At 44.1% G+C, this 27,611-nt stretch overlaps 1 protein-coding gene across 4 annotated transcripts in view; it reads left to right on the top strand.

Annotated features, from left to right (window-relative positions):
- The first annotated feature begins 683 nt into the window (after positions 1-683).
- The window catches only part of ALOX5 (arachidonate 5-lipoxygenase), a 38,746-nt gene continuing 11,818 nt past the window's right edge, over positions 684-27,611 (top strand). The window contains exons 1-6 of one of the 4 annotated variants that reach the window (XM_062000891.1): positions 684-764; positions 21,562-21,760; positions 23,635-23,716; positions 25,159-25,281; positions 25,838-25,944; positions 27,373-27,545. In XM_062000891.1, the coding sequence (XP_061856875.1) occupies positions 729-764; positions 21,562-21,760; positions 23,635-23,716; positions 25,159-25,281; positions 25,838-25,944; positions 27,373-27,545 (720 nt within the window). In that variant the 5' untranslated portion in view covers positions 684-728. Of the gene's footprint in view, positions 765-14,713; positions 14,945-15,291; positions 15,353-18,631; positions 18,665-21,561; positions 21,761-23,634; positions 23,717-25,158; positions 25,282-25,837; positions 25,945-27,372; positions 27,546-27,611 lie in introns of those variants that run through there. The other 3 variants (XM_062000888.1, XM_062000890.1, XM_062000892.1) reach the window with 3 other exon arrangements.

Genomic DNA, 27,611 nt, shown 5'->3' with positions numbered 1-27,611 from the left:
TGGCAGCTTTTGAAATAACTGAAATAGAAGTCTTGATGTTTTTTCATCCTCATTCCTTGGCCAAAGTTAGTTTGAGTTACCTGGGACTTTTCTCAGACCTGAATTTAAGTAGAAGGGATTATAGGCTTAATACCAACTACCATCATCCCTCCCCTGGATTGCTGGAGCCTTTGCTGATACATCCCTTGTCCTACACAGCTGACCAGACTCCTGATCAACTGACTTAAAACCTGTCCAAAAAAACCTCTGGCTGTGCCAAGGAAATTTCTCCACTGAGTCATATTTGTTATATCTGCCAGGTCATGAACATGCATTGTATTAGAAATACAGGTATATACTGCAGAAAGTTGATCCTGTTTAAGAGATCATGTGTCATTAAATTCCTATAAATCCTCAGAACTTTCTTCAACTGTAACCCTGTATTTCGGGAGTAAGAGCGGTGTTTAAAATGTTGCCCTGTGTTCTGAAGAGATGGTGAGACGTGAGGACAGCTTCTTCATGCTCGTCTCTGAGATTGGCTTTGTGGGAGGGATTCACTGAGCCTGTAAGGAAAGTGCTGGGCCTCTATGTTGTACCTGGGACAATCCTGGGAAGCAGTGGTAACTGCCTCTCCAAGCCCACTTCTGTCCACCTCTGTCTGATCAGAGCATCAGTCCCACTTGTGGCAGTGCTGTAAGGAAGGGGTTTGCTTGGGAGACCTTTGAAGTGACGTATGGATAGAGCCACACATGAGAGCTGGCGGCTGCTGCCCTGAGTTTGAATGGGTAAGTATCTGTTGCAAAGTGGGACCCAGGTCCAAATTTCTGCTAAAGCTGAAGTGTGTTAAGATACAGTTACCTGGTGTCGTCTGCTACAGAGATTGTGGACAGCAATGAAAGGGACTCTGGATCGGGTCCCTCTCAAATGCAGGTAAAACGGGGCAAATACAAAAGCAAAGATATTGCTGGCTGGATTTTCACAACATTATACTGGATATGCAAATAAAACTTCTAGACAGGACCTTTTATTTTGTGGTTATTTTTTAGTTCTGAGATACTGCGGTGTCTGTATATTCCAATGAAGTACTGAAAGCACTTGTCTTTGTGTAGGAGTTAACTTTTTAAGAATTGCAGCTGCTCTTGTATTTAGGTAAAACGTTTGTAGATAGGTAATTGTATAATGCTAACTTTACACTGGCATGTGTTGTATAGTTTATACAAGACACTTCTGCAGAATTTTTTAGTTAGTAAATTTCTAGTAACTTAAATGTAAAGTTTTGTATCCTTTCATGTATGTTTGTTTTCTCAGTATTACCACTTGCAGAATTATGTTTAGTTTCTTAAACTGTAATTGGTTATTTGTGTATGATACACAGGGTTATTGACTGCAGCAATGAAGTGTTTCTATTAAAAAAAAAAAACAAACAAAACAAAAAAATCAGAACAAACCAAAACCATTATAGTATCCGTTTTGTTTAAAAAAGCATTAGCGGCCCAGGCAAGAGAAAAACTGAACTCTCCATTAGTAAGATGATGATCACAATGTGTTGCTTTCACTGAAGTAAACATGGAACTTGATTGCTCTTCAGTGTAACAGACCAATGCATAGTATCCCATGACAACTTGATATTAAAATGATTCATAATGATAAAGGTTTCACTAACCATCAGAATAAGATGCAGTAAGAAGGTATGACTGTGCAGATGCTTTGGTCTCAGATGCAGGAATCACAGGCAGAATTTTCTGACTTGTGGGCTTTAAAATCTGGAGCTTCTACAGTCAACACTTGCTACAAATGCTTAATGTCTGAAGTCAGTGTTCTCACACGCGTTGGTGCAGAGGGACAGAGCTGAAGATTCTCTTTACTGTGATACTCCTCTAAGAAGAAAAATCATTTTGTGTAAGCATGGCTGCATTTATCCTTCAGTGCCGATGGCATGAGCAGGACTACAGTGCTATGTGTGTTTTCATGCCAAGACTGAGCCTCAGAACAAGAAAGTCTTAAGCAGTTTTTCTTAAACAGGTTTCTAGCACCAGCAGGTCAAGGAAAAAAACAGCTGTCTGTACTGCTGTGAGAAAGCTTGTAACGAAAGCATAAATGTCAAAGAGCAAATAAGATCTGAAAAGTTGTGTCTGTTTCAGACACAAGGGGGATCTTTACATTTATGTTTCTTTTTAAGGACTGATTGGGTTTTAACTTTATGTAGGAAAGGGGAGGAAATCTTAATACTGTGACCCTAGAGAAGTGCCTCCCATGCAAAACAAAAGGCTCTGCCCTATATTCCCTTAGCAAAGCAAGTCTGGTTATAGTAAATGAAGCTACTTAGATATTTGCAAACCCACCAGTGAGATCTCTATACAAAAATATTTTGCCGGAGAGATGATCAGATAATTTCCAGGGCTTGCTCTTTGACAGACTGGCATGAAATGCTGATAAGACCATTTAAGAAACAAAGCCTGTAGAGGCACCTGGCTTCTGGTTAAAAAGTGCTCTTCATCTTGGGTTCAGTCACCTTATTTTATAAGTTCTTTCCTCTTATAAACCTCATTTCCATCTGAAAGAGTACTACTCTCACTGTGTGAAATGTGTCCAGCTCCGAGGTGGAGTAGAGCTGTGGCTCAGTAGCACATAACACACCTGTGACTTCAGGAATAATATTTTTCAGCTGGAAAACTGAAGCTCTAAAACTGGAGCTCTCTGGTGAGGTATCTGGCTGCCAGGACCAGCATGACCTGCCTCGAAGAGCAGGACAGAAAGAGGCTGTCCAGAGGCAGGAGGGCAGCAACATGGGGTGGCAAGATCCCCCTGAGTGTCCTCTGGAGGCTATACAGCTGTGAAATGGTGTAACTCCAGCTGCTAACTCTGAAAACTAAGGCCCATGCCCCTCAAAGGTGCTTGTGTCTGCACCGCTGCTCGGCCCATCCTGTATATCCTCTTTGGATCCCCTTCTTCCCACTGTCACCCTGTGGACCACTCTCATCCATGCTCTCCGTTTCATAGAATGGTAGGGGTTGGAAGGGACCTTTAGAGATCATCTAGTCCAACCCCCCTGCAGAAGCAGGGTCACCTAGATCAGGTCACATAGGAACATGTCCAGGCAGGTCTTGAAGACCTCCAAGGAAGGAGACTCCACAACCTCTCTGGGCAGCCTGTGCCAGGGCTCCCTCACCCTCACAGTGAAATAGTTTTTCCTTATATTTAAGTGGAACTTTTTGTGTTCCAGCTTCATCCCATTGCCCCTTGTCCTGTTGCTAGATACTATAGAAAAAGGGATGTCCCAACCTCCTGACACCCACCCTTTAGGTATTTATAAATATTAATAAGATCTCACCTCAGTCTCTTCCAGACTAAACAGCCCCAGTTCCTGCAGCCTTTCCTCATATGAAAGATGTTCCAGTCCCCTGATCATCTTGGTGGCCCTGTGCTGCACTCTCTCCAGCAGTTCCCTGTCCCTCTTGAGCTGAGGAGCCCAGAACTGGACACAGGACTCCAGATGAGGCCTCACCAGGGCAGAGTAGAGGGGGAGAAGAACCTCCCTTGACCTGCTGGCCACACTTTTCTTGGTGCACCCCAGGATGCCATTGGCCTTCTTGGCCATGAGGGCACATTGCTGGCTCATGTTTAGCTTATTATCAATCAGCACTCCCAGGTCTCTCTCTGCAGAGCTGCTCTCCAGCAGGTCAACCCCCAGCCTGTACTGGTGCATGAGGTTGTTCCTTCCCAGATGCAGGACTCTGCACTTGTCCTTGTTGAACCTCATGAGGTTCCTCTCTGCCCAACTCTTAAGCTGGTCGAGATCCTGCTGAATGGCAGCACAGCCTCTGGGGAATCAGCCAGTCCTCCCAGTTTGGTGGCATCAGCCAACTTGCTGAGGGTACACTCTGTCCCCTCATCCAGGTGGTTGATGAAGATGTTGAACAAGACTGGCCCCAGAATCTATCCCTGTGGAACTCCACTGGCCACAGGCCTCCAACTCGACTCTGTGCCATTGATCACCATCCTCTGGGCTCTGTCATTCAGTCAGCTCTTGATCCACCTCACTGTCCACTCATCCAAGCCACACTGCTTGAACTTTCTGATGAGGATGTTATGGGAGACAGTGTCAAAAGCCTTGCTGAAGTCAAGGTAGATGACATCCACTGCTCTCCCCTCATCTAGCCAGCCGGTGATGCACTCATAGAAGGCTATCAGGTTGGTCAAACAGCATTTCCCCTTGGTGAAGCCATGTTGACTCCCCTTGATAACGATATTATCCTTCATATGTTCAGTGATAACATTCAGGATGAGTTGTTCCATCACTTTTCCAGGGATAGAGGTGAGGCTGACTGGCCTGTAGTTTCCTGCATCATTCTTCTTGCCCTTCTTGAAGACTGGCATGACATTGGCCTTTCTCCAGTCCTCAGGCATCTCGCCTGTCCTCCATGATTGTTCAAAAATGATAGAGAGAGGCTTAGCAATCACATCAGCCAGCTCCCTCAGCACTCTAGTATGTATCCCATCAGGACTCATCGACTTACGAGCCTTAAGCTTGGCCAACAAGTCTTTAACCTCTTCCTCTTCCACCCAGGGCAAGTCCTCTGCTGTCCTGGCCATCCTGTTATCCTTGCCAGACTGGGCTTCCCAAGGGTCAGCCTTGGCCATAAAGACTGAAGCAAAGAAGGAATTCAGTACTTCGGCCTTCTCTGCATCCTCAGACACCAGGGCACCCTCAGAGTTTAGCAGTTGGCCCACATTACCCCACACCATCCTTCTGCTGCTGAGGCACTTGAGAAATGCCTTATTGCTGTCCTTAACATCCCTGGCTAAATCAGGTCTCTCTCTGCTAATTTTTGTCATCTGTGTGCCTCCTACTCCAACAACAGGGGTGTCTAAATTCTCTAAAGGCCAGCTTTTTGGCCAATAGGATAAAGGAACAATGGTAACATCTGCTCCTGTATCCAGTAACATATTGTACCCAACCATGTGTTCCCCATTTGGATGTTGGAATACAATCATCTGAGTGGGCTTTCCCTGTGAGAGTGGCATTGCCAGTCTTACCTCAGGTACTCCAGTGGCTCCAAAACCACCATCTTGATGCTCACGACTACCTGCAAATGGAACTTTAGCCCTGAAAGGAACTAATTGAGCTATTTTAGTTCCTTTAGTTATATAAACTGGTGGCTGCCAAACTTTAACCTTTATTCCAATGTTTCCTTCATAATCCGCATCAATAACACTGGGGAGCACAAAAATACCTTGTCGAGAGGCCAGTGATTGTCTTAAAAGCAGAGCACTTAAACCATAGCCAAGGGGTCCATTAGCATTGGATGAGATAACTGTTACCTCTGTATTCTGGATGGTTACATCTACTGCAGTTTCCACATCCACTCCTGTGCTTCGTGCAGTGGCTGAGCTGAGGCCATCCAGGCAGCCACCGGTGTTGAAGGGTGTTTTTGTGTCATCGCGCTCGCCCTTTTTGCGCTCGTTAACCCGTTTCCCTTAGGCGTTATGTGTCTGGCCGCTGGAGAACAGCACTCAGTGGCTCTGTGTCCAAACTTGCCACATTTGTAACAATTACCATTAAATCTGCCATTGGACCCCGATGATCTGATGGAGCTGTTTGTCCATACCAGTGGTCTGGATCAACATTAATTTTTCACGTGTCCCATTTTTCCGCAATTAAAGCATTTTGGCCTCTGATTTCCTTTGTGCTGTCAAACTAATGGTTTCAATGTTGTTGCCGTGGCTTCAGCTAAAGTGCTAATGATCCTACCCAAGAGCAGGCTTCTATCATGTCAACCAAAGTTGCCGTCCGCAGGAGAGCCTGCAGGGTCTTTTTACAATCACGGTTAACATTAGCAACTGCCAAATGTAATCCCATTTCCACTTTTACTTCGGCCAACATATTTGGTATATGATCCAGAGCTGCTCTTAGATGGTCTAAAAAGGTCATAAAAGGTTCATTGGGTTTCTGTATGATGATTGTGTATGAGGGAACTGGCACCCCCATGATCTTAAACGATTGACGAGCCAGTGTCTGTGTTTGCTGCAAAATAGCTTCGTGCAGTCGGGCTTGTACCTGAGGGTCAGTGAACAGTCCTTTTCCTAACATCATATGCGCTGTGACGACTCGCCATGGATCTCCCTGCTGTAAGTCCATATTTTCTACTACTGCCACGTCGACTCTTTTTTGCCCATTCAGACTCCCATAGTAATACCTGAGTGGGCTTCAGGAAGGTTTCTGCTAGCTTCTGGCAGTCAGATGGAGTCATTAATCCACTGGCAAAAATATTATCTAATAAGGTTTGAACATATGGGTTGGTCAAACCATATTGCATCACAGCTTTCTGGCCTTCCCTAACCAGCTTCCAATCCAAAAGTGCCCATTGTCATCGTGCAGGATAATTATGTGCTGTTATTACTGGAAAGGCTTGTGGAATGAATTCTCCTTCAATTACTGCGTTGCATATGAGGCCTCTCCATTTCTTAGCCAGGTCATAGTCATCTGGCTGGGCATCTCTGAGCACCTGTGGGGGTGAAACTTTAATCTCTGGTTTAGTTAATTTGTTAATCCGTTCCAACAGCTGTTGCTTTTGGCTTTTCTATCAGTTCCTCCAAGTGGGCCAAAGTCCATTTCATATCTTCTCCGTGTCTTCTTAATTCTTAACAATTGTCTTTGTTGATCTTCTCCTTCACTAGACATTGGGGGTGATGATGGAAGAGGAGTACACTCAGGGGTTGATGAGCTCAGGGGCAATGGCAGATCCGTAGTATTGTGGGCAAAGTGTACCTTTCATTCTCTCCCAGGTACTCCTTCTGGCATGGCAGCAGGATGAGACATGGCAGGACAGTGAAGGGTGGGTGGGAGGAGAAATAACACGTGCATTCAGCTCCTGAAATGGTGCTCTAGGGGTTCTAGGGGAAGTGGGCTCACATCCATACTCTCCTCCTCTAGAGGTGGAGCCAAGGGTATTAAGACATTATCATCTCTAAAGAGTCTCTTAGTATTTTCTTCTAGATGTGGAGCCAATGGCACTATAAAGTCACCACCTCCAAAGAACCTTTTAGTATCTACGGGGAACACAGATGGCATAGCATTTTCTGCTTTCATGGCAGCAGCTGTAGCACACTCAGCTTCTAGCTGTTGTAGAATGGATGACACCAGTTTACACAGGCCAATAGCATCATTCAATGTGTCTCCTAGATTTTGCCAATGTCCCATTTCAATTACTCCCTGTGGGGAGGCAAAGAAACCTACATCCTGTCCCCATCTTACAAGTCTTAACAAAATCTCTCTTTCATAGTTGAATCCTTTCTCAGCAAGGATATGCTGGAGGGTGTCAACAGGATTTTGCTCTTTGCTCATCATATGTCCCATTATACCGGTTTAGTTGGCTCACTTGGCTTTTCAGACAGGAATCCAGGTGATTTTCTGCTGAGGGTTCTCAATCCAACAAATTTGGCTGATCATGTCAGGGTCACGAAATGTTGTAGTGGTGCAAGCTATATTCATTCAAAGATTTAGAGAGGCTAGGTAATACACATGCAGCGACATACACAGGCAACACAGTACAACTAACAGTTGACTCAAAGCTGTCCTTCCTTTGCTGGCTACTTCCTTATATGCTGCTTCTGCCCATGTGATCACCCAGGGCCCAACTGATTAACTCACAGCACCTGTTTCTGATAAATGAAAGTAGCTTGCCAGCTTCATTAACTTGTCCCTACCATCTTTACTCAAGCTGGCTGGTCCAAGTCACATTTTTACCTACAGTTTGCCTTTTTCCATTCATTCTACTTGTGCAACCCAAATTTCCTTCCTCTTCCTCACTTCCTCTTTCAACACTGTCATTATTTCTGTCACTCAGCTTGCCTCTGGGCAAGGCTGGGCAGAGAGGGTTTTTCGAGGAGGAACTGAATTACAATCAGCTTGTGATTCATAGCAATGACCATGGAAGTACCCAAAAGTGACACTGTGCGAATAAAGCTCAGTGTCCACCTTTGATTCCAGTTTTTTCCTATAAATCCTTCAGGCTCCAGTCTCTAGTGTGCAGGATGCTTTCCAACATTTGGGGATTGTACTGCGTTACCACAGTACAGACAGAAGAGGATGCCCTTTCACAGTCTTAGGGAGGATGGATGACATCAGAATATCAGGCAAGAATCAAACCAATGAAAAATTAATTAATCTCAGCTAAACAGGGTGGAATGTAATTCAGATAGGAGGCAGGAGAAGGTTTTTTTAAAAATTAAAAATTGTAGTAGCCCTGGGTAAAGGAAACTGAGCAAGGTGAGTTCATTACACAAGGTGGAGTAATTGGAAATGTAATACTGCTCAGATAGGGTCAAGTGATGGCAAATTTTAAGAATGCTCTTTTAAAGTGTATTCTAGGGAAGAGGCAAAGTTGGTGGCAAAGGAACTGAAAGCTCAAAACAGAAGACCTTGCTTGAAAGTATTAAGGAGATGAGTTAAGTTGTCTCAAAGGCTTTAACATCAGAGGGGGTTTGAAATAACTGGATAAACATCAGAAGGCTGCAGACGGGGGAGACCACCTCTCAGGATACACTTCTTAAACACCAAAGCTTCACGGAATCAGGCTTGCAATTCCTAACATGTTAGGACTTCATTGAAATGAACCTCAGTCATTTTTGCCAGTAGCCCCTTGCTGTGCTAGTTTGCTCTGATACTGTCTGTCTCAAAGGCCCTCTGCAAAGGAGGCAGGGCAAACAGCCTTAGGAAAAGTCATTGCTAACAGCCATGGGATCTGGTATGGGGGACAGCACGTTCCTTTGTTAAGAGCAACAGTTGTCCTTGTGGTTTGGAGAGAAATTGAGATGTCTTGAGCTTATAACTTGATCCCAATCAAGAAAGTGCAGTTATGTCAGAGAGTATGCAGTACTTCATATCTGCTTTACCTCTGAGCATCCCAAATTAACTCACAAAGTACCATTGTTCTTTCTTGTCGATAAACTGAGATCTCTGTAGAGTCTGGCTTGTCACTTGTCTTGCACTCATGTTTAACTTATTACTTTTAAAAGTGTTGTGTTAAAAGAACTCATTCTAATCATAGGATTAGCTAAACCATGAATGTTTCTCATGCAAGATGATAATTTATTTTATCCCAAAACTATGCTTTCAGGACCGCCCTACGTTCATGGCCACACCTAAGCAGTTAACCAGATGGAAAATAAAACCATTCCATTGACCAGCTTTTTTGCAGATCTGGACTGAACTACGCTGTGGTAGAAGTTAAAGGGATGAATTTGGACCCCTCTGACTTCAGATTACAGTTGATAACTGCACAAGCCTCTAACAAGACTCTACCTTTGCTGCTAGGGCTTAGGACTTTTGCACCAATCTTCAGTTTCCCACTACTATTCAGCTTTGCAGTCCTCCTCTAATGTAGCTGTATTCCTCATGCTTGCATTGTTCATGGCTTACTGTCCCATGCCTCTGCTCTCCCCTCCTCTTTAGCAGTGTTCCCTGCTCAGCCTCCCAGCATTGATTTGGGGAGAAGCTGAGAGTAAGCCACCTTTTCTCTGTCTCACTTCTCTTCCTGCCCTGCTACACCTGCGAAGGCAATGAGAGTATCTACACATTTTGAGGAAAGTGCTGAGGTCAGGTGGTCCTTGGGGTTGAGGACGGTGTCCTAACATCACGCTTAATAGGATGGAGGATCTGAGGAACGCTACCTCAAAAGGAGAGCAAAGAAGTTCATGAGGAGAAAGACTGACAGCCCCCTGCAGTCTAGATGACCCCTTACATGAAAGGTATAATGATATTGTAATGTGTTGATGTAGTAACCCTATTGGGTGATTGTGAGAGATTCATCTAGTGTCAGAATTGCCAGAGCAAGGACACTCTGTCCTGAGCTTTGCCATTCTGGAGTTAATTTCTGGACACTTGGAACTGGGACAGAGGCAGGTCTATGGACAGGAGCTTTTTCTTCCTGTTCTGATGAAGTGATACACAATTAGCATCCATATGTTCTCAGCTATTAAGCCCATGCCCCTTAGAGTATTTATGTAGCTTGGAAACTTCTGTAGGCTCTACTGATCTCCTTTGTCATTAGTTAATTACCATGTTGCATCATTCCTCCCCAGTCCTTATTAGCATATTTCAAGAGAGCCATCTGCCCACTCAAATTGCTTGTAGGGTCAGAAGGGCTATAAGATAGGTGACATCTTCACAGAACAACCTTGTTTTTCATTAGGATTACAAGGAGATGAAGAGGGACAGCAGCTGACTTCCACTGGGAATTTCCATGTAGTAAATCTGAATGGTGCTTAGATGAATGGGAACTGTGACTACCAAGCAGCAAAATCTATGGCAGAGTAGATGTGCTCCTTGTAGGGGGTTGTCCTAGCCCCCCGCTAATATACATCCAGCTCAGAAATAGCAGCTGCTTGTGTTTAAGGGCCCAGTTTCTCAGCTCTCTGCTTGTGAGTGCACAGATCCCACCACTGCCATGGGAACCACCTTCAGGCAAGGAGTGAGATGGGTGAGATGCACAGGAGCTCGAGTGCAGAGGCAATGCAGGGAGTGAGTGGTTGCTCACATCCAAGAAGGTAATTTGGGAGGAAATAAGGCTGTGCTTGATGCCTGCATTGGGTCAGTGACTGAACAGCACTGCCTGGTTTCACAAGCCAGTGCTAAAAACCAGCACTGGGTCTCAGCAGCAGCACACACCAGTACTGTCGTCTGTGACTGCGGTTTTGATAGCAAATGGAGATCAGTTACTGTGACATCTCTTGCATTCTTCATGGTGGCAAAGGAGGAAATATTGCACTCTACCTAACAGCAGCCCTGTCTTAAAATACAAAAAAAAAATCTTTTTTTTCTTTTTTTCACACTGGCAAAAGAGGTAACTTACAACCATCCACGCCTCCCCTCTGCAGCTGTACAGCCCCCCCATGCCCTTCAGCCCTCAAGTTGTTTCTTGCTGGGCTGTGGGCAGGGATGGCCACGCTCAGCACAGGGTCTGCTGCTGCCCAGTGTGGCAGAGGTAGCACTCCTACTCCTCACATTCCCCATTTCTGGGGGTTTTCTGTAAGATGGAAAGCACTGCATTGCAGGAAGAAGGATTCCATGCACATGCAGCACATCTCATTCTGATGATGGTTACAAACCTTGCTCATTTCCAGGCTTGAGTGTAGGGGGGATTTTGATCTATCCAAGGTCCAGAAGGAAGTGGGAGTTCTTGGATCCATCCCTTGCTGTCTAAAATTCCTCAGGATTAGACATGGCTCAGGTGCAGGCTGCGGGTCCTCAGTACCTGTAGCAGGAGGTGGAGGCTGACACCTTTGCCAGAAAGCCCCTGGTCTCAGAGTTTTATCGTACAAACTGCATCTTTCTTGGTCTCCATGTACTCCCCTGCCTTACCAAAGGGCTCAATAGTCTGCTTTAAAATGCAGCAGTTGGAAGAGGAGGCAGAAGTGGGGAGGACAGCCATGTGCCTTAAGTGGGTTGGTGGTTTCAGAAACCCAGGATCAGGGTCTTCCTCGGCCTAAGCAGTCCCAAGCCGCCTCCTCCATTCCTGGGAGAGTGCCAGATGCAGGGTGCAGCAGAGTCTTCCCCTTGCAGCTTAGCCACTGTGTCAAGAGGAATCCGGGGTGGTGCTGGGAGGAGCGGGGGAAACCCTGCAATGCAAGTCTGTGTCTGAGCCCATGGCCTAATCTTGACACCCACCTTGGATCCAACTGCTATTTCCAGAAGCGGTTTCCTTGTTTGACGTCAAGGAGCCTTCAGATACAAAGCAGCAGAGAACTGTGCTGGGATCTCATACAGTGAGTCTCCTCAGAGGTGAAATAATGTAGTGCCCTCATGAAACAGCTGGGTTTGGTTTTTGCATATCCTGCTATTTATTTGGCAGGATTTTGATGAAGCCTTTAAAATTCTACCAACAGTAAACATTATCTATAAACCTTTGAAGGTGGAAATTGTGAGAAGTGGGAGGTGATAAAGGAACAGACTAATAAAAGACATAGCTGGAAAGAGCTGGTAAGAGAGAGCAAATTAATTCCTACAAATTTAATGTACAGGACTGAGCTTATCTAGCATTTTCTTAAATGAGTTGATAAGAGGAGTTGTAATGCTGTAGGGAGACTTCCCAGTCACGCGTCTTTACAGAAGAAACCTAAACAGTCTGAAAACTGAACTAATGACTCACAGGAACAGGAAAGGGTTCAAATACTGCATCGGAGCTGAAACACAAACGTGGAAACTCACTGACCAAGGTTTGAACACCATTTGCTCCATAATAGCAGTGGAAATGAAGGTGCCCAGAAGGTGGCCTTGCATCTGAAAAAAACTGGTTCCGAAGCACTTGACATGTTAACAGGGTTTCAGATACATATTTCAGTGAAGTCTGTGAATTTCTAAATTTAGACATTTAGGGCTAACAGCAGTCATGCAAAAATGACACTGATGTATGAGTTATTTGAAATCTCACATAAAGGAAAGATGAAACTAAGGAAGAGCTTAGGAGTTTATAATGCACTTTACTGGGGTAACACTGTTAATGGAAGGGATCACCGTGCAGCAGGAAGGATAACTTGCTAGCTGAATCTCAGGAGGAGTAATTGGATCTCTGGACCAGGATTCTCCAGCTGTCTCAGGTGTGCCACATGACAGTCGTCAATCTTGCACTTACAGCCTATTTAAAAAATAGCAGCAGACTAGAAATTCATGCTGAGCAATTCAGCAGAGCCAAGGCAGGCACAGTGAAGGGGTTTTATATGTAAATCACACAATCTTAGGGGCTAGAAGGGACACGTACCCTGAATGCAGGAGAGCTTAGAAATCTAAATCACAATATAGCAAATGCCTGAGTCTGTATTTTTACAGGAGACCTTCCCTGCCTTGTCTGGGTGAGCAGAGCCCTGTAGAATCACAAGTCAGTGGAAAGAAGAACAAGAATGTTTCCAGGGCAATGCAGGCTGTCCCCATTGTGTGGTCACCACTATCCACAGTGGGTAAGACACAGCACATCTCAGGTAGCTGCAACTGTAGAAAGTGAAACAGAGATTCCACAAAAATATATCTGGTGGTGTTGCCTGGCAGTTCAAAATGTAGCAGTCATCCAGGAGTAAGGCATGAGGCACTTAGCAATCAAGCTTGCCAGAACAGCAGCAGGCAGAGCCAGCAATAGCTTTCAACTGTTGACTTTAATGGCTCTCATTCTCTGTATCTGAAGGCTAGTGGCTGATAACATCCACCCAACCTCACCTGTGGGCAGAGTGCCTCAGACTGAAAGTGCTACCAAAGCATGATTGGATTAGTGTCATGTACTAACTAACTAATCCATCACAGCAGCTGAGATAAGAGTGTATCATTGAGTAGAGCACTTTTGAGATGGTTTTAATTTAGCTTGCTCTGCATATCTGTTACTAGAAATTTGCAGGAGCACAGAGATCAAGTAAGTGAGTTGCTTGACAATGAGCAAACAAGGAGCTTGGTCTGATTCCAGAGGTGGAAGGACAGTAGGATCTGTAAAAGCTGCAACCTGGCTTCTTTCAGCATAGTATCATGCAGCTTCTGCTGACAACAGCATGAGTACGATCATCAGTGAGGCAATGGGAGCGACAGCATGTGGTATTTGGTTGCCTGGTGGAAATGCAGGAGAATGGCATTAGTGGTGTTGGTGCCTAAGTACCAAGTGTGCAGTGTTGCTACTATAGGGTAAGTTTCTGTGTGGTAGGCTGGACTGTGGAAGAAGCACAGCCAGCTCCTCTGCTGTCTCAATGTTTGCCTCTTAATGATTGCAGGTATTTGGTACTTGGTATACTTGAGGTAGGGACTATGAAATTGTGGGATTTTTAGAGGCCTGTGTGGAAATGGGGGGTTGGTTGTGTATGTCCAGCTCTGAGGTGTAGCTGTGCTGTCAGCGTTACACATGGTTGTACAGAGAAAGCAGGTCATTTGAGAAGCATAGAGGAGAATAAAGCATGCCAGCAATAGTGCATATGGGGATCTGGACCTGAGAAATGGGTGAGTAGCACATGGACTTGAAAATGTCATGCATACAATGAGCATGTAGTACAGTGTAACTATAGAGTCACTAACTCCAGTCAATAAAGAGAACAGGATGTACACAGTTCACATGTAGGAGCAGATCATGGTAAGATGTTGGGTCAATGTAGTACCTGTGTTAAGGTTTGAGCACAAAAGGCTGCTGATGCCTGTGAATTGGGGTGATTAAGAGGTGAGGTTACAGAGTGCAAGGCAATTGGAGGACCCGTGGCTGAAATCCTGAACGTGACAAGGTGCAGAGGCACACCAAGCTGTGCCAGGGTGAGCTGCAACGATGGAATGGTATGAAGAGGAAAGTGCTGTGCCCAGGGCTGTGCAGCGTGCTGGTGTGGAGCTGGTACAGAGGGGGAGGGCAGGAGCACTGCCAGGGCTGTGCTGCACAGCAGCTATGCCGGAGCAAGAGTGCCAGGACAGGGGTGCAGCGCAAAGCGGTGCTGGACATGAGCGCAGCGCGGGGCAGCCGTGCCGGAGCAAGAGTGCCAGGACGGGTGCAAGTACAAAGCAGGGGTGCTGGACACGAGCGCAGCGCGGGGCAGCCGTGCCGGAGCAAGAGTGCCAGGACAGGGGTGCAGCGCAAAGCGGTGCTGGGACACGAGGCTGCCGGGAAGCGCCCTCAGCGCCGCACTCGGGGGGCAGCGGGTAGGTGTGCCAGGCGCGGGGGAAGGGGCGGGCAGAGCTGAGCGGGGGCGGCGCCGGCCGGGGTCCGGGCTGAGGTGGGATCGCGGCTGAGCGGAGGCCGGTCGTGCGGCCGGGCCAGGCAGAGCGGAGCCGCGCCGAGCCGCGCCGCACGGTGCCGGCGGGACCATGCCGTCCTACACGGTCACGGTAGCTACGGGCACTCAGTGGTTCGCGGGCACCGACGACTATGTATACCTGAGCCTGGAGGGCACGGAGGGCTGCAGCGAGAGGCACCTCCTGGACAAACCCTTCTACAACGACTTCGAGCGCGGCGCGGTGAGTCGCGGCGGGCGCGCCCGTCCGCACCCCGCGGCTGCCCGGCTGGAGGGGCGTGCTGCGGCATCTCCCCGCTGCCCCGGCCCCGGCCCCTGAAGGGTGGCGCCTCGCCTCTGCTTCCTAACTCTCGTTCCGCCGTGCCGGGGTGCTGGAGGGGTACGGCGGGACGTTCCCGGCTGCCCGGCATGTACTGGGAGTTAGCCTTGACTGTGGTCTGTCGGTCGTGGGGAAAGGAGCCCTTTGATTCTGGCTTCAATGAGCTTTCCGATTTCCTCCTACTTTCCTTACAAATGCTAAAAAGGGGAGAGTGTGTGGGAAAGTGATGTGCTTCCTGATGATAGGTGATGTTTAGGGTCAGTATTTATGAGTAGCCAGAGCACTGATATCTCCGAGGAATTAAATAAAGAGGTAAGAGCTTCCAGTAGGAAGGAGAACGGCTGCTGAGGAAAACAGCATGGACATGAAAGTATGAAAATTAAGTTGGGATGGGGCTATCCACGATGCTGTTTATTTTAACCTTGGTTTCTGCTGTGTATCTTGCCCTGTCCTCTCTGTGGTCTTACCATAGTATCCAGGTTATCCATCTGTAATTGCATATACTCTAAGCACTGTTTTAGAATGAACTTTATTTATTTGCTTGTGGAAATAATAGACTCAGGTAATTTTTTTTCCACCTCCCAAAACATGTCCTGTAGTTGGAAACCTAACTTATTGTTTCCAAAAGGTCTGACGTGTGACTTTGAAAGTTTTAATAAAGAATCACTTTGGAAAGGAAACCTGCTGCTGCATGTACAGATGGGACTTTATTGTCATCTTTAAATGTGATTTTAACAGTGGAGTTCACAGCCTAAGTTAGGTATCTGGTCTCTTCTGTGTTCAATATCATAGATACGTTAGAGTCAGCTTTTTAAGTAAGTATTGATGACATGTGTGGATATGGTCCCCAGCTACTTATAGCCATCTGAGGAGATGCTTCCACAAATTAAGGTGGGAGGGGACTTACCAGCTGCTGCTATTGAAGTTACTTTCCTCCATGAAGAAACATTCACTATCTTGAAACCTTATCAGAGTCTCCCAAATGGGCATCCAGTCATTCTTTCTCTCTTACTGGGTGATCAGTCACATATTTTAAGTGAAGCTTAACAACGTTAGCAAGAGAAGTTGAAGAGGACCTCAGACTGTCTTAGGGTTAGAGTCCTTTCCCGGGAGGGCTAAGCCTGGCCCAGCTGAGGAGATAAGCACCAGGGGCTCCAGTAACCAGGCAGTTTGCTCTTATCCGTGGGCAACAAAAGAAGGTTTCACTGTCTTTGAGAAATGGCTATGGTGGAGGGCCTGGCAGTACTCTGAACATCTGATTGGACTGGATCCTGTCACAGGGAGAAAATGCCATGATGTGAGCTTTAAGTATATGCTCAACAGCAACTCTTGCACAGCTGTGGGGCCAGGACCAGCAGAAGCAGGCCACTGGACAATGCTAGGTTAGGAAGCAAAAAGAGGCTTGTGGTTGCCAGTAGCACTACAGCAGAGGATATGTGCACCTAAAGGTAGTACTTATACCTCCTCCAGAAGGTAGCTTTTAAAAGTATTTGGAAGTCTTCACCTGGGTCCTAGAATTTTGTATAAAATGTGTTCTTAGCCAAGTAAGCTTTCTGAGGCAGGGACTGTCTCTTGTTTTGTTTTGGTTTGATTTTTCACTCAACTTGTTTCCAGGTGCAAATGTTCTTGACTAAATCCAGATGTGGACTTTTTCTCCTGTCCAAATGAATTATTTCTGTTAATTCTTATATGATTTATAGTACAAATATGCAGTCTTTTTTTTTCCAGCAAGTATATTTTGTGGACAGTGAGAATAACTCCATATTCCATAAAGTATCTGTCTCATTGGACATTTGTGATGTACTGTTTTGTTGTTGAGGATGTTTTCTTGGGGAGTGCAGTGTGTTTCTCTAGGCACCTATTCAGGTAATACTGTACCCAAAATACCGTGAGTCTTATTAATACATTGTGCAAAGAAATAAAGAAAAATACCAATGTGGAACAAACAAACAAACAAAATGATGACAGGCCACAACACTTTCAGATTGATTAGTTTGTAAAATGTAGCAATGTGTTTCACAGTTCTACCCTTAGTGTGTCTTTCAGTAGCTTCTCTATTTTTTTTCTGTAAAGCAGTTCAGTTGTGAAGACATTTTTAAAAAACTTCACTTTTTCAGTGAATGACCAGAATTTTGTCTTATTACCTTGTAAGGCTTTGTCTACTTTCCAGGTTCTTTTCTAAATGTTGATCCAGACTCAGTAGTTCTGATAATGTCTTCATTTGAGTTAATGTAAATTGTGCATATTACTAGATACAATGAATAAGGACTTGGGCTGGTTCTGAGTGGGAGACTGGGATATCTAAAAACCTGAAGGAATTTGCACAGTGGTAGTTCAGTCTGACTTACTCTGAGTACTGAACACAGGTGATGTAAAAAGCCATAGCTGTTTACTAGTGTCTTTTGAATAAGTTCCTGTTGGTGCTCAGTGATTTCAAAGCAAGTGTTATGGTATCACTCTGTTTTCTTCCAGTTACCTCTTTGTCTGCTTTTTGCTTTTGTTTAAAGAAACACACAAGTACTTCCAGAAGGGAAATACCATTCTTTCCATAAAGAGCATTGGAAAGGGGTTGCCTGTGTCATTGCAGTAGTATCCTAGACAGTTTGAGTCTCTCCTCAAAAAGAAAGAGCTTAATTTTTCCATGAGATGAAGTTGCTTGAACAGGATATTGTCAGAGTTTGGATGGTGTCGTAGTCTTCATTAATTCTGTTCTCTCCTCTGATGTCAAACTGTGTAAAAACTCCTACTACACTGTGTAGTCATCAGGGATGGTGTGTATTTACCAGGAGACCTCATACAACAAATGCCATAGAAACCTTGAGCAACTGGCAATCCTTACCTGGATCTCACCTGACACACCTTTACTGCATTAGCAAAACTATCATCTCCGATGAGCCCATGGTGTCACTGGCTTAGAGGCAGCAAAAGCTGGATGAGACATCAGGAGAAATGCCCACTGACAGAAATGCTGTTAAAATGGGAACTATAATGGTCATGGAAAGAATAAAAAGCTTCAGGAACATTTGGGGTAATTGAATATCAATTTTGCATTACATCAACAGTGACTTTTGCAACTATTTTAGGGTTCTTGTAATATTAGCTAAAAGATTATTACCAGAGCAATGAGTTTCTTCCAAAGATTGGCTGTTAATGTGGCATTTCTATAAACTCTTTGGCTCTGATTCACATTGTTATTTAATTTAAATCTAATGAGATGGAGCCTAAAAATCCCAAGTAGCTGAATAAAAAGTGAATCTGTTCCAGATGCATCTTTTAATTTGCTTCGATAGGTTATTGTGTTAGTCTTTACACATTTAAATTCCCTTTACAGAGATGAGCACAAATGGGTAAGAATTCACATACGTTTGTGGATTCATTTGGACCACGTCTCTGCAAAGTGACTGATTCCTGAATGACAAATGCAACAAGATCATGATAAAGCTGAAAGAAGAGCATTCATTTTGTTTTGTAATTGCATAAAGAGATGCTCACTCAGGAAATGGCTGAGTTTGAGGTACATGGTGTGACAGCTTGTGATGAGGGACTCTCCTACAAAGTGCTGTCTGCTCCTGGAAAGACATAGGAAATGGAAGAAGTAGTGACTCAATGCAAAACCTGAGCCTGGTAAAGAGTTTATTGACACTCTTGTTATTGAGAAAGCCACAAGTTGCAGGGAAATGAAAATGAAATACAAATGGTTCAAGTGCTGCCAATTTCTAGAAAGAAGATTTGAAGAATGGGAAACAATATGAGCATCTTATCTACATTTTTCTAACCATCATCCAGAATTCTTTGTGTTGAATAACAAGAGTGGAGAATATTGGATGTGGGATGATAGACAAAGATCAGAGTGGTACTTGAAATTGGTATCATGGGAGAGTGGAATCTCCAGGTACTTAGCCAGGAGCACAGGGGAATGTCCTACTGTCACTGACTGTCATAGTTGTGGCTCAAAGCCCTGTTAATGCGATTTCTGAGAAAAGCTGCTCAATGTTTTTCAGTCTCCACAGCTGTTTCAAATCCATGAATCATCAGGGGAATTCATTTACCTTTACACATTATACTTTTAGCTGTTGGGATAGCGTGGAGCGATTGAAGAGCCAACAACATAAACTTGCAAAAATGTTTAAAATTAGTGTATTTGTTGGCTCTATAGAAAGAACTATTTCTTTTCTGCTATGGAGATGCAAGGAAAAGTTAGAAGAATTGTTTTAATATGTTGTTTGAAATCTCTCAGCTCACATCCTAGCAAGACAGATGCTGTCATCCCAAGCTTGCCAAGGGCTGCCATGCTATTTGTGAAGCAGTTTGTTACCACCTGGTGTGTATGGGTGTGCTATTGACGTAAACTTGGCAGTTTTTTATTTAAGTCATGATGGGCCTTCTTTTCAAGAGAAAGAGTTAAATGTCTTAACCTTCTGATATCAGTAGCTGTTTGGTTTCTAAGACTGTTGACTGTGTTGAAATAAACCACAAGAGAATGAAGTCTGTACTTGTAACCACATGAGGCTTATCAGGTTCATCTGATCAGAGTAGGCTTTAGCTACTGCTCCTGTAATTGCCATACCAAATCAGCTTTGTTAGGATGAGCACTTGGCTATTCCCATTTGCCCTGAGCTGTTTACAGTCTTGGAAAGTGAGAGTCGATTCCTGTTGTCCAGAACTGCCTAGTGACACATGGTGTCTTACAGGTCATATATGAAACAGTTACTCATTTCTTCCTATGCCTTATAGTGAAAGTGCCATCAGAACTATTATGTGCTGGGTGCTGTCCCCACATGCAGTAAGAGACTGAATATGTCCCTCAGAAGTTAACCCTGTGTGTGAGAGGACTGAAGTACCTGTCTCTGAGATGTGTTTGTTGTCCTAAATCTGCTACGCAATTTAACAAAGCCCTTAAGTCAGCATTCATAAAAGCCATTGTGATGGGTGGGGTTCGCTCAGCACGGGGAAGATGTGCTGAGGGGATCACCATGTCCACAACTGTCCTTCTCCCAGGCCTGGCCATGCAGCTGTGGCACTGCAAGCAGTGTTGTGGAAGAGGCGGTTGTACACAGTGAAATGAGGCCTGACCTTGATGTCCAAAGTCATGTTGTTGTCTAGGTGACTAGTCCTCTGTGGTGTTCAATGCAGCCACTCATTGTACCTCAGTAGCCAGAGCACTTAACAACTAGGGTTTGCTGTTACGTGTGCTCATAGATTCACTCATCCTGGTGGGCCATGCAGCTTCACACCGCTTTCAGTGCATCTTATGGTGAGGCCTTGAAAGGCCAGGTCATGTATGTGGGCTGAGACTGGATCTTCTACATGAGCTTGGTAGTCAAAATCATTGTGATTCAAAAGGAGGGAGAAGAAAACGTTGACCGCTTCTTCTTTTGTAGCTCTGCCAGAGCAACAATCAAGAAAGGGAAAGCGCAGTAGTCAGTAGCTTCCTCATCCTGACCAGGTTCAGAGCTGCAGCCCTTGCACCTCAGAAAAGCTTGGTGTAGGAGCAGCACCAGGACTGGGCTGTTCCTCACCTGGATTATTATAACTCAAGGTTTCAGGGGACTGTCTGTGTAGGCCACTGATGAGGGCACTCCTCAGGTATGGTTGGTCCTAACCTTCAGTACCAGCTCAATGCAAAGACCCCGTGAGCAGACCTTTAGTATGGGAAAAGACTAAACAGACTAGCTACTGTGCAAGTCTGGGCTGAGATCCCTTTTGTGTTGCAGGAGTCAGGCCTTTTGAGTTAACTCTAAACTGAGGAAGGAGATAAACCATGTTTCTATAGGCTGGCTTGTTTTTTGTGAAAGAATCAAGTGCCTCCAGAGCTCAGTGGGGTTCTTGTTTTCAGTTAACTACTTAAATTCCTTTGTACATCTGAGGTGTACAAACATACCGCTATCCTCATTTTAAAAACAGACAATTGCAGACAACCAGCCATAGGAAGCACAAGACAAATGGTATTTAGGTGATCTAGTTACTGTCTTGGTCTGAAGCACATATGACTAATACACACAGGTTTCAAGTCCAATGTGTTAAGCTCATGATCATCTTTCCACACCAGTTGTGTGAATAGATGTGCCCTAGCAGTAACTCTTTCACAGAATCACAGAATGATAGGGGTTGGAAAGGACCTCTAAAGATCATCTAATTCAATCCACCTACTCAAGCAGGTCTGCCTATATCAGGTCACTCAGAAATATGTCCAGGTAGAAACGTTTCTACCTATTGCTGGAAAGCAGTAAATGGTTTTATGGTCTACATGTTTTTCTCAGACTTGTAAACATATCAAGGAGTAATTTAGGTTGCATATAAGGCTGTTTCCCCATTTCTGTAGTGTTCTGCATGTTCTTGTTAGTTCTTTTATTTATCTTTCTGTTGCATTGCAGTGCAATAATAGATCTACCTTTTCTCACTCACCAGGTGGAAAGTTCTGTTGTACTCATGCCATGTTAGGAAAGGCTGGGTATGCTTGTGTAGTGCTGGTTGTTCTTCCCACATGTACAGTGGATCATTGACTGTGTTCTGTTCTGTAGGTTGACTCCTATGATGTGACTGTGGAAGAAGACCTTGGAGAAATTCAGCTAATAAAAATTGAGAAGCGAAAATATTGGTACCAGGATGACTGGTACCTTAAGTATATCACTGTAAAAACGCCAATGGGTGACTATTTGGAGTTCCCATGTTACCGTTGGATTACAGATGAAAAAGAGATTGTCCTTCGGGATGGAAGAGGTGGGAGCCATGAGAAACCTGCTTTCCTGCAGAACATTAGGAATCCTTACACCTCTCCTTCCTCTGTCCCCATGTACCTTCCAATCTTCTCTCTCACATGGAGACCTGCTGCTAGTTCCCTTCTGCACCATAGGGAATAGGCTTTCCCTGCGGTCTAGGAGTGCTTTCTGAGCAGTTTCCTGGGCTGAAACATTGACAGTTGAGTGGGTATTTTGGGAAGCACATGCAAGGAAGGGTCCTTGTGCTCATGTGTTACACTGGTTTTGAATTTGAAGGCTGACCCTAGTGCCAAATTTTTGTGTGCTCCACATCTCCATTGCTGAAATCCCTTTTTATCTAACTAATGTTCTGTCTTTGTTTTAAGTTCCTAAGTGGCCCATGGTAGATTGCCTGTAAATTGTCTTGTTTCCTTGAGAGTGAAATAAAATCCCAAAGTAAGTTGCTCAGTGGGTGCATGGGCTGACTTTAAACAGTAGCTTCACTTTTCACCCTCTCTCTTTGCATGCTGTCCAGGAGAAGGCAGGATGAAGTCAATAAGAGTCCTGCAAGTAGTGGTGACCAACTGAGAAAAGTGTAACGACACTTGTGGTTTATCTGCTTCTGACTACCCTACTTGGTGTAATTGGGGTTGAGGCAGATATTTATCACTGATGTTTGCTTGTTCCCTTTTGAGCTCCCTAGGGTAGGTTGGCTGCTGTACTGGTCTGGAGAATGAATGTACAAAACCAGCTGAAACAATGTATGAAGTGATAGGAAATAAATGTTTATCTTCCCATTAAGTTTTTGGTTACTCCCAGCTTTTGTCCTGTAGTCACAACCATGTGCCTATTCATTTTTGGTCTCCAGGGGGACTTTTCCATGTTTTATAATTTGATTTATAACAACTGCAACACCTTCATGGAAAGCAGTTTTGCATGGCTTTCAGATTATGGTGAGGCAATGGACAAAAGCAAGTGAAACCCTATCAGTTACTTGAACAGAACCAACTGTAAACAGTGAGCCATATATATTATCAGTTGTATTAACTCTGATATTTTCAACTCCAACCCCCCAAACAAGTATTTCTATGAAACTCCTGCTGGCTTTATCTGCTTTCCCATTTGTATATGTAAAGTGAGTCACATACCTTGCCCTTTCTCTGATCACCAAGAAAGACTTTGTGTTATTTAGTGGTATGGTGAATACAGGATCAGAAGAGCAAACTGTCTGGAAATTAAGCTTCACTGGCTTTTCTTTCTGTTCTCATAATAAGAAGATGTGATTATTGCCTCAAGCTGATAGGGGAGAGCACAGTTCCAGGAGAGACAGTAGGAGATGTTTTCTAAAGCTGTCTTTTAGCAGAAAAGATTAGCTGAAACAACATAGTGCTTTCTCTTATCGATCAAAATTCCCTTAGATACTGAAATGTAAACTTCATTTCTGTGGCCATATTTAGACCATTTAACACTAGATATGAACAAGAAGTCTCTATACTAGAAATCCAGGTTTTATATACAATTCACAGGAATCATAGAATGGCAGGGGTTGGAAGAGACCTTTAGAGATCATCTAGTCCAACTCCCCTGCAGAAGCAGGTTCACCTAGATCAGGTCGCATAGGAACATTGTCCAGGCAGGTCAATTGAGACAGATGTTCCTATCTTGAGCTAATTGCCCTTAGAAGCACCAAGTTAGGAGCTTTTCACCTTCCACAGGTTCTCTAGGGGCCAGTGTTTCTACTCGAGGTACTAAATTGGATTGTGTAAGCATTTCCAACGGCAACTTTGTAAAGGTACAAATCAGAAATTTGAAGGTTTGGAAACTTTGCTGTCCTTCTCAAGACCTGGGCAGTGACAGAGGAACCTTGTAACTGTGTCTCTTTACCCTGTTTCACAGCAAAGCTCCCACGGGATGACAAGACCCAAATTCTCAAGCAGCACAGACGCAAAGAGCTTGAGACTCGTCAAAAAATGTACCGGTGAGTTTCCCATATAGCACCCTAGAGAGTCCAGAGGCTGTATTCATCAGGTCAGGGTTTTACTGGACTAGTGAATAAGAGAAAGTGCAAGTTACCATGTTGACCATATATGTTTTTCACTTAGATGGAATTCATTGTAAGTGATGATCATCCTGGTGGAAGTGGCATTACGAGATACTTGTACCGTGGATAAGCCCAACTGGAAGGTTTAAGTGGGAATTCAGTGATACAGTCTTTCTGTGGGCCCTCTGGCACATATTTGTGCTTTCAAGGAAGATTTGAAGGCAGATTTCATCTGACTTTTACACGCAGTACTCCAGTTTTGGCACATGATCTGAACCAAAAGTCTTACAGGAGCTTTTGGATGCTGCAGCAAGCTCTTTTTAGTTGCTTCCTGCACCAGGGTGCAGTGATAGATCTGGACCTGTTAGAGTGCACTAAAATGTGCTATCAGAACACTGTTGTGCTACCCACCTTTATAGAGTCATAGACATTATTTCCCCAATCCAGATCACAGTAGGAAAATGCTATCTTTTATCAATGGGTAGCTCCAGAAAGTCTTAAGACATTTCCTTCTCCTAGAGATGTACCTTCTGTTAAAACTACAAAGATTTCTTGTACTTGTATCTCCTTATCATATAAGAGTAAGAATCAGAAGGACAGAGAGTCCATTCAGAATTGATAGATTGAGGCTTGGTTTATGTGTTGTTGATATAATTTGACTAAGAAAAGATCTTGCTTGCAGATTATGGGAAATATAGTTCAAAAAGAGCCGTGGCACAAAATTGTATTTACATATGCAAAAAGGAAGGCAAAACCATTTGTAATTCCAGGGAAATAGCTATTTACAAGTCAGATACATAGCTGATAGCACACAATGCAGTCTGTATGTGGCAGCTAGTTTGGAAATACCAAGGAAATAGTATTCTTTACAAATGTCTTTCTTTTGTTTTGAAGTAAAGAAGGAGGACGGTGCCAAGAACATACGTGGCAGAGAACATATGTCATGACCATTAGGAGACAAGGCTCTTCTGAGGAGCTGAATCAAGGCAATCTGCCTCTCTCCAATAGTTGCCTTTTGGAGGAACCTAAATACATGTCTGAGTACTTTAGCTTCTGTATCTCAATTGTACAAAAATGCAGAATGACTGTGCAATGGGCAACTGTCTCTTGGTCCCCTCCCAGTACAACCAAATGAGACAACTGTTTGGAATATTAAGTTATTTCAAGTTTTGTGAAGGGAAATGGCCAAGTAGATGCCTTCCATTGTGCTTCAGGATTCCATAAGGTATTGGTAGATATTGATGTGGCATAAGTCACTATTTTTGGCCCAAATTAGTCTGCTGCAAACAAACTTTATACAGCAGTGTAGGCAAAGGAATGGTGCAGCTCTTAATGCTGGTGAGGTTATATGGTTAATCCGGCCTCTCTTGTTTTCTCAGCTGGAAGGAGTGGCATCCAGGCTTTCCTCTGAGCATCGATGCTCATTCTCACAGTGATCTGCCTCGTGACATCCAGTTTGACAATGAGAAAGGAATTGATTTCATTCTGAACTACTCTAAAGCGTAAGTGTTTGTGGAACTTAAGGAATTTTGAAAAATGTCCTTGGGGCATTGAAATCTCAAAACTGGGTTCTTTTCTCGCAGAGGGATCTGCAGTCACTCAAAGTAGAAAAGAATTGAAGAGATTTTTAAATTTTTTTTTTTAAATGCTAGTGAATTAAGCTTTTCACACTGGGAACTAACTGAGCCTCTACATTGTCCCTGGACACTGTTTTGGCTGTAGAATACACTGGTGAAAAACATAGGAAGAAGGACTATTGACACATGATACCTTAGGTTTTTTATTTAGTTTTCAGAGGTGCTCCCTAGAGATAATTCTTACTGTAGAATGGAGTTGCATAAATGCTTCAGCAGGGAGTGGGCTCTTGAGAGCCCTTTGAGGCTTACATGTAAAGGTACAGCCAGCAAATTTAATTCTGCTGGGTGACCAATCTCGCATTTCACCACTGCAACGGTCATTGCGTGTGAGTATATGAAGGTGTGGAAAAAAATGGGGGAGGGTATTGAGGAAGCTGGAGATGGCTTTTTTCAAAGATGTTCTATTTTGTTTTATTTTTAGGATGGAGAATCTCTATGTCAACCGTTTCATGCACATGTTCCAGTCCTCCTGGAGCGATTTTGCAGATTTTGAGAGGATCTTTGTCAGAATCAGCAACACAATCTCTGGTGGGTTTGTCAACATTTCCTCATGTTTGCATCATAGAATGACTAATGTTGTCCCGTATATATCTGATTAGGATGGAAGTGGCTGACCCGCACTTCTGCTCTCCCATGGTTTTTCATAAATAAACAGTAATCTTAGACTGCTGATCACACCAGCAGTCTGCAGGACCTAAAAGGGAAGCTATAATCTTACACAAACAAAACTTACTGTGAATTGCTCAGGGACATTCTCTGACCTGAGCTGTGCTGGAGGTCAGGCCAGTTGGGCGTCATAGTTCCTTTTGGCTTTTAGAAATACATTTTCAGATGTGCTCAAGTTCCATAAGACAAATTTGCCTAAATATTTCACATCTAAACCTAGAGATAGCTTAGTAGAAGCTCTTTTCAGAGTGTATTAACTGTTAAGGCATTTTTGAAAGTTGGGTCCTGTATGTCCCACTTCAGCACTTGTGGAAAACTTCCAGAGAGGCATGTTTGGAAATCACAGATCACAGACTCTCAAGGGCTGGAAGGGACCTCAAAACTCCTTGGCTAAAGACAAGTATGAGGGTAACCCCTCTTGCCTTTTACACAGACCAGATAAAAGGCTTTTGCCTGACATCCCAGTCATGTGCTCAGATTTGGTTGCACTGCTGCTAACAGTCCTGGTTTCCTGACCCCGTCCCAACATGGGGATACCACTGCCTCAGTTCTGCTGTCATAACCTCACCTGTAGCTCCCCTCAGTCAGTTCTCATGGGCCATTTGTGTCAAGGATGTGAGACAGCTCAAATGCTTTTCAGTAGTAATGGTTTTTTTCCCCAATGAGGTCATCTTGGCAGAAATTTTCAGGCATGGGTTTATATTAGAAACTGAAAAATAAATAACAGATAAAAAGTTAAATAAGAAAAAAAAAAACAAAACAGTTCTACTGAGTCAAAGTCAAAACTCTTCCCCAGATGTCCCTCATCCAGCTCCAGCTAAGAGAAATGCTCCAGCTGCTGCTGTTCTTTAACTATGCATGTTGCTCTGTATTTCCCTTCTCCTGCCTGTGCCACCTTCTTGGGCTCATCCCTCTAACTGCACACCTTGAGAGTTTGAAGAGGGAGATTTAAAAATATCATGGAAGACCTGAGAAGGTGATCTGCAGAATGAGAAACTATTTTTCATGGGAGTGGATTATTTTACTCCTCATTGCTATTCTACATGGAGAAACAAATTATTATCAATTTAAGTCTTCCAAAAGTTAAAACCAAAGATTACATTGTCCTTTTATCTCAAGGGACTTTTCTTAAAATTCTATGGCATATTTTGAAACCTTTCTTTAGATACTTTATTAGCCAAAATTTCAGCGTGGTATAATAAAAGGTGGGGAGGAAAGGAGGAATCTTATAGTGCAGTAGAATGCTGATGTAGTGCAGATATTGGTGCTGCATGTGTGTTTTTACTTTAGAATACGTAATGCAGCACTGGAAGGAGGATTTTATGTTTGGGTATCAGTTCCTGAATGGATGCAATCCTGTGCTGATCCGGAGATGCACAGAGATACCCAAGAAGTTTCCTGTGACTATGGACATGGTAGAATGCAGTCTGGAGAGGAACCTGACCCTGGAGGAGGAAGTGAAGGTACAGCTATGAGTCAAGCTGGACTCCATCTATTCTTTCTCGTATCTCCAAACCCTGTTCTAACTG

The sequence above is a fragment of the Colius striatus genome, chromosome 8, assembly GCF_028858725.1.
Source record: "Colius striatus isolate bColStr4 chromosome 8, bColStr4.1.hap1, whole genome shotgun sequence".
Taxonomy (NCBI): domain Eukaryota; kingdom Metazoa; phylum Chordata; class Aves; order Coliiformes; family Coliidae; genus Colius; species Colius striatus.
Note: the sequence above shows the minus strand (reverse complement) of the source record. Positions and strands in the feature narration are given on the sequence as shown.